General features: G+C 43.0%; 1 protein-coding gene across 3 annotated transcripts in view; it reads right to left on the bottom strand.

Annotated features, from left to right (window-relative positions):
- Positions 1 to 226: 226 nt before the first annotated feature.
- Positions 227 to 7,850, bottom strand: part of lhfpl4a (LHFPL tetraspan subfamily member 4a) — a 41,921-nt gene continuing 34,297 nt past the window's right edge. For 2 of the 3 annotated variants that reach the window (XM_034220732.1, XM_034220731.1), the window contains one exon: positions 227 to 1,576. In XM_034220732.1, coding sequence (XP_034076623.1) covers positions 1,572 to 1,576 — 5 coding nt within the window. In that variant the 3' untranslated portion in view covers positions 227 to 1,571. Of the gene's footprint in view, positions 1,577 to 5,751; positions 6,416 to 7,850 lie in introns of those variants that run through there. The other variant, XM_034220730.1, reaches the window with a different exon arrangement.

Genomic DNA, 7,850 nt, shown 5'->3' on the forward strand with positions numbered 1-7,850 from the left:
GCGCAAATGTCAAACTCCGCCTATAATTATATTTAAGTCTATGTATTTCAGAGCACTATCTCTCCATAGAGGGGTCCTCTGTTAAATCAGAGCCGAACTGATAAGAGTCAGAGTCTGATTCTTTAAAACTGAATCTAGTGAAATGTGAATGACTGAAAAAGCTGAGGACAGGAGGGACCTCGCTCTGACCGGAGGAAGACGGAGGCTCAAAGTCACACACTAACTCTTTTTTCAAGATGGATGAATTGAATGGAAGGTTTTAATATTGCACAGTTCACATCGAAGTTTGATGTTTGGGGAAAAACATTTTCAACGTTTCAAAGTGTCTTTATTTACCCTGTTCCCATAGATACCTCTACATGTTTTATTTTTGTAATCCTAGACTGTATCACAAAGTTGACAATTGGACACTCATGTCACATTAATATTGTGTCACGTGAGCTGAAAAAATGTATGGTGCCGGTAGCAGCTGAACGCCCAGCGGGGCAGCGAAAAGAAAGAAAAAGAAAGAAAAGCAAGAGAGAGTGGCGGCTGCATTACAACATTTCCCAACAATAAATTGCTTTTTCAAAAAAGCTAAAAGTGACGAATTAGGCCAGCAACCACAAAGAACAGTCACGGTCACGGAGCCTGAGGATGTTGTTGAGCTAGTGAGCAATGTTAGGATTCTGATGAATTTATCACAGACTTTGCAAAGAAGAAACACTTCTAAAATGTAAGATCCATTGATTTGAGGGATTGTCTTACAAACACATTATCTCTCTTGCTTGCATACACTCACTCACTCACTCACTCACTCACTCACTCACTCACTCACTCACTCACTCACTCACTCACTCACTCACTCACTCACTCACTCACTCACTCACTCACTCACTCACTCACTCACTCACTCACTCCTCTCTCTCTCTCTCACTCTCACCTAGGTCTTCTTGAGCCATACACTGTCTTGAGATCTTATCCATTGTATCCTTGTCTTGTGATTTTTGACTGAAAGGGCAAAAGGCTAGACCTACTTTGGTTGAACAATGTATTTGCGTCCCTGCTTTTGACAAATAGGTGTGCGATTGACATGCCAGATTGACTGAAAATGTAAAAATATTGGTCATGTTGGGCACACTCACAGAAATGAATCATGGTAGAGTTTATTTTTAAGCATTTAAATCTATTTGATTTTATTTAAATACTCATATTTTTTAAATGTATGTATTGAAATGAATTATAATCTGTATAATTCCTGTCAATTCTAAAATATATTGAATGTAATTACTTAGAGGTTAAACAATAGCAGGCGTGTTGGTACGTGGGTTGAGGGGCCCTGAGCTCTCAGTGCCCGGGGGCCCCTAAAGGTACTAATCCAGCCTTGCTCACAAGATGTTTCCTCTTCCAACAGCCTCAGTCTCAAGGGTACTCCACTGCAGGTCGGTTTATAAACTGCCAGGATTTGGCCTCCAGGTGAAGGGTTTTGCCTGAAGAGTGGAGCAGGGTGGAGGGAGGGGGGAGGACCATGTTTTATTCAATCTCAGTGAAACCGCTGGACTCCAAATCGTGAATCTCTGGTGTCCCTGATTTCAATCTGCAGGAGGAACAGAGAGAGAAGAGAGACAGTGTCAGGACGGCTGCTGCAGCACTGAGGCTGGGCAAAAGAAAGGGACGTGTTAGGGAAGAGGGGGATCAGGAGGAGAGCAGAGGGGGCCACGGGACGGAGGAGACAGGACTCATTCAACTGAGCTGTGTCGTATCAATTATGTAGTATATAAAGCTGGCTTTACCTTTAAAAACATTGGAAAAACTGCATAGAGTGTTGCAGGAATTAGTCCTGAAATGAGTCAGCACTTTACCACTTCTGGTTTCCTGGTTTTTGGAACGTGTTTCTGGTTGGAAGCCTGTGGTTAATGCTAGCAGTAGAGATTTTAGTGTTTTGTTGTACGTCTCTACGACATACATTTTGTCAGTAATACAACACTGATGTGAAGCCATTTATGTCATAAAAACAAGTGTCTAAATGAGACGACTAAACGTCATCACGCCCAACATTAGCCGCCTTTAGCTTAGCGGTGGTGACGTGCAGCCATGTCCATCTGATGTAGTTTCTTTATAGCCTTACGTTAGCTTTTAATTCAGGCGGTTGCAATTGCGCAAAATTCTTCAAAAAAACATAAAGTAGTGTGATGTGTGGATTATCCTGCCGAACAAGGCAGCATAAACATGTTTTGGACAAAATCCGATGGAAAATTCCCTTTTCCTTTGTTGAGGAAGCTCTTGCGATGCTAATATCCAGCATCACTGCACAACTCCATTAAAGAGCAACTTGCAGCCACCAAGCCATCTCTGCCCATTAGATTAATAGGACTTCCATCTGAAATAATGAAGGAGTGTTGCACATTTGACCCTTCAATTGAAACATTCGTGCTCTCTGAAATTGGCTCGGACATAGGAATGCCAGCAACTCCTATTGTTGTAACAAAATTATTAGTGGCTTCACACACTTTCTCCTTAGTACGTACTGCAGACAATGTGGCTCCGCTGTCAATCAAAATATCTACAGCCGTACCACTAAAATCAACGGGCATCATCGGATCTTCACGCAGGTTATTGGAAAGGTGAATTGTTGCTGCTTGAATGGGGAAATGCTGTGAATCTGATCCTATTTCTCCATGGCATCCCTATCTTCTATTAAATCCACTTTGCTGACCATTTTGCCCCTGTTGGGTTTGTCTGTCATAGTGTGGGGGCTGCATTAGTGCTGGATGTCTGGGCTGCTGGGGAAGGGGGGGCTGGGAAAAGGGGGGCTGGGGTTGTGTGTGCTGCTGGACCCCCCACCGCTTTTCGCACTGCCCCGCCCAGTGGTCCGTTGCTCCGCAAACATGACATGGCATCAACTTTTTGGAATTTGTATTCTGCTGCTGTTTGCTCTTGTTTTGATAATCCTGTGATCTTCCCTGATTTTGCTGTGTGCGGTTTTGTCCCTGAAACTGCTGGGAGTTATCCGCACTCTGATAAACCTGTGTATTTTGAGGCAATTGTTGCTGCAGCTGGGCAATTCTGGGAGTCAGAAATATCTGGCTCCTATGCAGGGCCCGCATTGTGGCGATCGTAAGTTTCCAGGTTTTAACTTGCCAGTCAGGAGTCGCCATCATGTAGGCTTGAGCTGTCTCTGGGATTAAATTATGCAACAAGGTCTGTATGGCAAACAAATCATTGCCCTCCCTTTTAATGCCCGCATTATTATCCCACACTGTCATGAAACGCTGGATAAATTCTGGAACATTTTCTGTTGGGTTCTGTACGCAAGCCATCACTTAGGAAAAATCTGTGTGAGTCTTAGCGCATGCTCTAATAGCCAACGCAGCGATGTTCTGAATCCACATGTCGCGTGTCTGTGTCGGAGGCCAATCACCTGCAGGCGTACACTCAGGAAATGTAAACTCGTCTCTGCACGTGGGCCAATCTGCCTTGTATGTTAAGATTATCAGCTGTTTAACATCATGAACCAAACAGTTATAAACCGAGCAGACATTAGTCAACCATGACAGATACTCATCTGGGCTTTTAGTGGGACTGGGAGCGTGATTAGTGACATCAATGACCTCAGCGGGTGTCCATGGCTTAAAAACTGGAACCTCAGTTTCAGCAGAATTATTATTCTGAGATGTTTGCATTCTCGTGATAATTGTACGCTGGACATTTTTTGGAAAACTGCTGCCGTAGGGTGATCCTGGGTAATCGTGTAAACGGAGTGGCGGAATACGAGGAGGGGGGTTTCGCAACGGGCTGTCGTCTGAAAAATCCCCTTCACCCTCCGCTGCACTCTGCTCCTCTTGTCCTGAATCTAATTCTCTATATTGTCCTGTCTGATATCTCAACCCATTTTCATTCATGATAGCTGCAGCTGTCATTAACAGATCATCATCGGAGTTTCTCACAACGGGATTTGAGAGTTCTGTCGCGGGAATTATTTTCGTACAGAGAGATACAGCCTGCTTTCCTTCCAGCAGCCCCGCGTCTGTCAAAATGCAAATGAGCTGAGACGGGCTGGGAGATTTCCCTTGTCTTTTCAACCAATCGTACATTACTGACTTAGCAACGGCTGCAACGTCTTTTCCGTGTCTTTCCTTAATTCTGGACATGTTCTCTGATTTAACATCAAAAGCAGCCTCTAGGCTAAGCAAATGACAACTAGCTGCACATTTGGAAACCTTATCAATCAAAGCTTTGAGCTCAATGGAGCCTCGCTCGGTGCCAACAGATTTTTCATTCTTCCGCTCGTCATAACCCCTTTTCTCTGCAATTGCCATCCAAGCCTTCACACATTCTGTCATGTATTTTATGTCCCATGAGCAATTAGAATTATTTTCCACCAGTTTAAATGCTTGCCACAACACAGCCATATCAAAACTACCTGTTAGAGGCCAGTCAAATTGAATCTTTCCTTTCTGATTAATCTCTTGTGAGTGTTCACAAAGCAACGATGTAAATGGCATAACTTTAGACCAATCCAAGCTTCTTCCAACAATTCCAGACGGCATGTTAGGAGAAAACATGTGCGTGTAATGGCTGTCTGTAATTGGATCTTTAGATGGTGTCTTGGTACGTGAATTAGTTTTCCTCTTACCAACTGAATCGTTTGTGGAGGCAGTATTACCCATATTTAACGGTTAGTACAATAAAACAAACACTGCAATTAGACAAACAAACATGTACTCGCAACAAAATCAGCGCCCTGGCCAAAATTCATCCAGTTTAATTTATCCGAATTACGGAGTTCTCAACGGGAGCACTGAAATATCTGTTTAATATGGGCTCTTCTCAGCCATATTTACTAGTAATCTGTTGAAGAGCAATAACTACTTTATTCTCAATCAAACCACTATGCTAATTTAGCGGTGGACTGCTCATCCCGTCCGAGAGCAGAGATTTTTTAATTAATTCAGTACTCTTTTTTTTTTTAAACAACAGCCAAATTCAACAATCCATCAGTTTATGAAACACAGTGTGATGTAATATTTGGTATCACCCTTCCCATTAATAATTGTTTTGTTTAGTTCCAAAACTTATAATGGTGTAATTAACAAAATACCACCCTGTGCTATATTTCCCTCGTGTGCCGTTCTCCACAGGGGGGAGGGGAAATTCGCCCTCCTTCGTGCAGGCTGAGCCGAAACTCGAGGTGGATTGATTTAACTAGTTAAACCGTTGAAATCTCCAGAATTCGGCTATTCGTTTCAATACAAATCCTTACATTGCTTTTGAACAGAAGTTCCACCTTACTGATGCTCTCCTTAAGGTCTCTCCGAATATTTGCCGTGTGTAATTGTCTGGTAATTTAATTCCAGGAAACACACACAGAGGAAATCGGTAAAAGTCGATATTCCGAGGTTATTTATTAGCCCCAAATATTCTTATTGTTCTTTACATGAGCTGTGCTTGCTCCTGTAGGCACTTGCCCCAGTAGCAATCACAGGGAAAATCGGCCAGGACAGAATCTCCATTCAACACCGATTCCCCTGGTTATCATAAAAAAATTCCACAGATGTAAATAGAGAGACCCAAAAAAATTGCATCTGCCAGTTTCACAGGTAATTTTATGATACCGTCAATCACAGAGTCTGGTAAGGCAATGTCCAAATATAGATTTGAAATTACACTTACCAGCTCTGAAAATCTTTTGGTATCCTGTTCGTTACGCCAATCTGTGAGGAAAACTTCTGTGTAGCAATGTTGTGGTGAAATGAGGGAGTCTGGATCGTCTTTAGCCACAGCACTGAGAGTTTATTTAAGAGTACATTTAATACAGCCGGGGAGATTACATAGTTTCACACATCCCTGTGCAGCCACCAAGCCATCTCTGCCACAAAGAAGAGACACCACGCACCAACATGAGAAGAGGCGGAACCACAGAAGCCCGCGTTTTACCTAATCAATGGCAGATGTCGGGACAATGATCTGTTTGTCTCGCAAATGCATGGAGACAGGAAACCCTCCCCCACAGGAAAGGCAGAGAAGCTTTTGACCTGTGACCTCAACTTACAGAGAGGATCTTTGACTTTAACGCAAAGCATGTTTGCAATAACACACTCTATACAATCAAGATCAGATTAAAATATTCTCTTACAACTATATTATCAATACTACTTTAGTTATAGCCTGATATATGATAGCTAACTTTACAATGTTGTGATGTGACTGACGTTAGCTAACATTAACTGTAGCTAACGCCGGTGTTCCGGATTAACTGGTTTACAGAGGTGGGGGGGCGTGGCCTTCGACTGTAATACACATTTCGATCGCTTCTTCTGTCGTTTACATACATCTTTTGCTATATTTGGCTCGGTAGGAAGACTTTGATGCACATCCAGTACCAGTGTGTGAGGTTGTGGTTACGATGGCGATATCCGGACGCGAACAGCGAGGACTACAAAAAGAAAAACAAGTTGACTGGGGACGTCTGTTCAAAACATTGCAAACTCCAATAAATCATTCAAACCAGCTATTGTTGCCAGATTAATTACTGAATATCATTCTTAATGTGATACCAACTCCATCTGAGACCTGTGTACACCTTCAGACAGCCTCCAAGTGAAGCGTGCGTTGTTTACTCACAGTTTGAAAGCAGCGTAAAGAAGTCTTCAGCTGTGATAAACTGCGATCCGCCCAGGGAAAAATGGGATCCGCCCAGGTTAAACTGTGCCCCACCTCTGTAAACCAGTTGATCGGGAAACCAGTTAATCCGGAACACCGGTCACTCACCAAGACAGCTGCCCTGTTCTCCACTGGTTCTCCTCACACCACAGCTCCATTTCTCGCCGATAGCCGTTATTTATTCTAATCCTTGGCTGCTCCTGGTCTCTTGGACGCCTAGCAGGCTCATAATTATAATCATATGCATTCGTATATATTTTCAACCTCTTCTGTGTCAAAACTAGCATTGTGATCCATGTTTATTCATACGTTAGACCGGCCGCTCTCCCCCATGTTACGACACACACGGGAGGTCACATGGGGAGGCTTTTTTTATGCGGAAGTGAAAATGTCTTACAAAAACTACGCCAGATGTCACTGTAGTGTATATTTCTTTATATTTTTTTGAAAATCTAGTGTATACAGCGGCGCGGGAAAGTATTTTGAGTGGGGGTGCTGAGGTGCTGGACTCCAGTGAACACTATTACGGGCACTATAGAGCACGCACAAAAGCGCGAGCACCAGGGGCACTGCAGTGGAATGTTCTACTGCAACACTCCCCACACGCAAACACACAGTACACTCGCGACTGTTACAATGAAGGCTCGATAATCAGCTCACGGCATATAGGCAGGGGTAAAGTGCTATTTTTTATGAGTGAGGAGCGGACCTCACCTCCTCTAGGGGGGTCCGGGGGGATGCTCCCCCTGGAAGATTTTTTTTAAATATTGAAGTTAAAAGCATCAATCTGGTGCACTTTAAGAGCAACATTAAGAGATCTATGGATACATCTCTCAACATCCAGATGAAACACAACTGTAAGCAGATGTTCTTTTTCTTTATGGATATTTCACAAATCACTCTTTCAAACTGTATTCTTGTTTTACTGCCATATAGTTTTTCATAACTATTTTTCCTTTATTAACTTATTTGTTTTATAACGATAATGATGATGATATGAAGGTGTGCCGCGGAAATAATCTTTTGAATAATTTGTGACCAAACCGTTTGAGACCCACTGAGATAACTTAGACTAAAGTTAACTATCTAAACACTCAGAGAGTCATTTAGCTCACCTGAGCCTCTCAGTCTGAGAGGAGAGGACTCTCCTCCAGCTTGTTGTGGAACAAACAGCTCCTTATGTCCGCCGTTAGTGCAGCTAGCTAACC

Source organism: Gymnodraco acuticeps, unplaced genomic scaffold (genome assembly GCF_902827175.1).
Source record: "Gymnodraco acuticeps unplaced genomic scaffold, fGymAcu1.1, whole genome shotgun sequence".
In the NCBI taxonomy this organism is placed as follows: Eukaryota; Metazoa; Chordata; class Actinopteri; order Perciformes; family Bathydraconidae; genus Gymnodraco; species Gymnodraco acuticeps.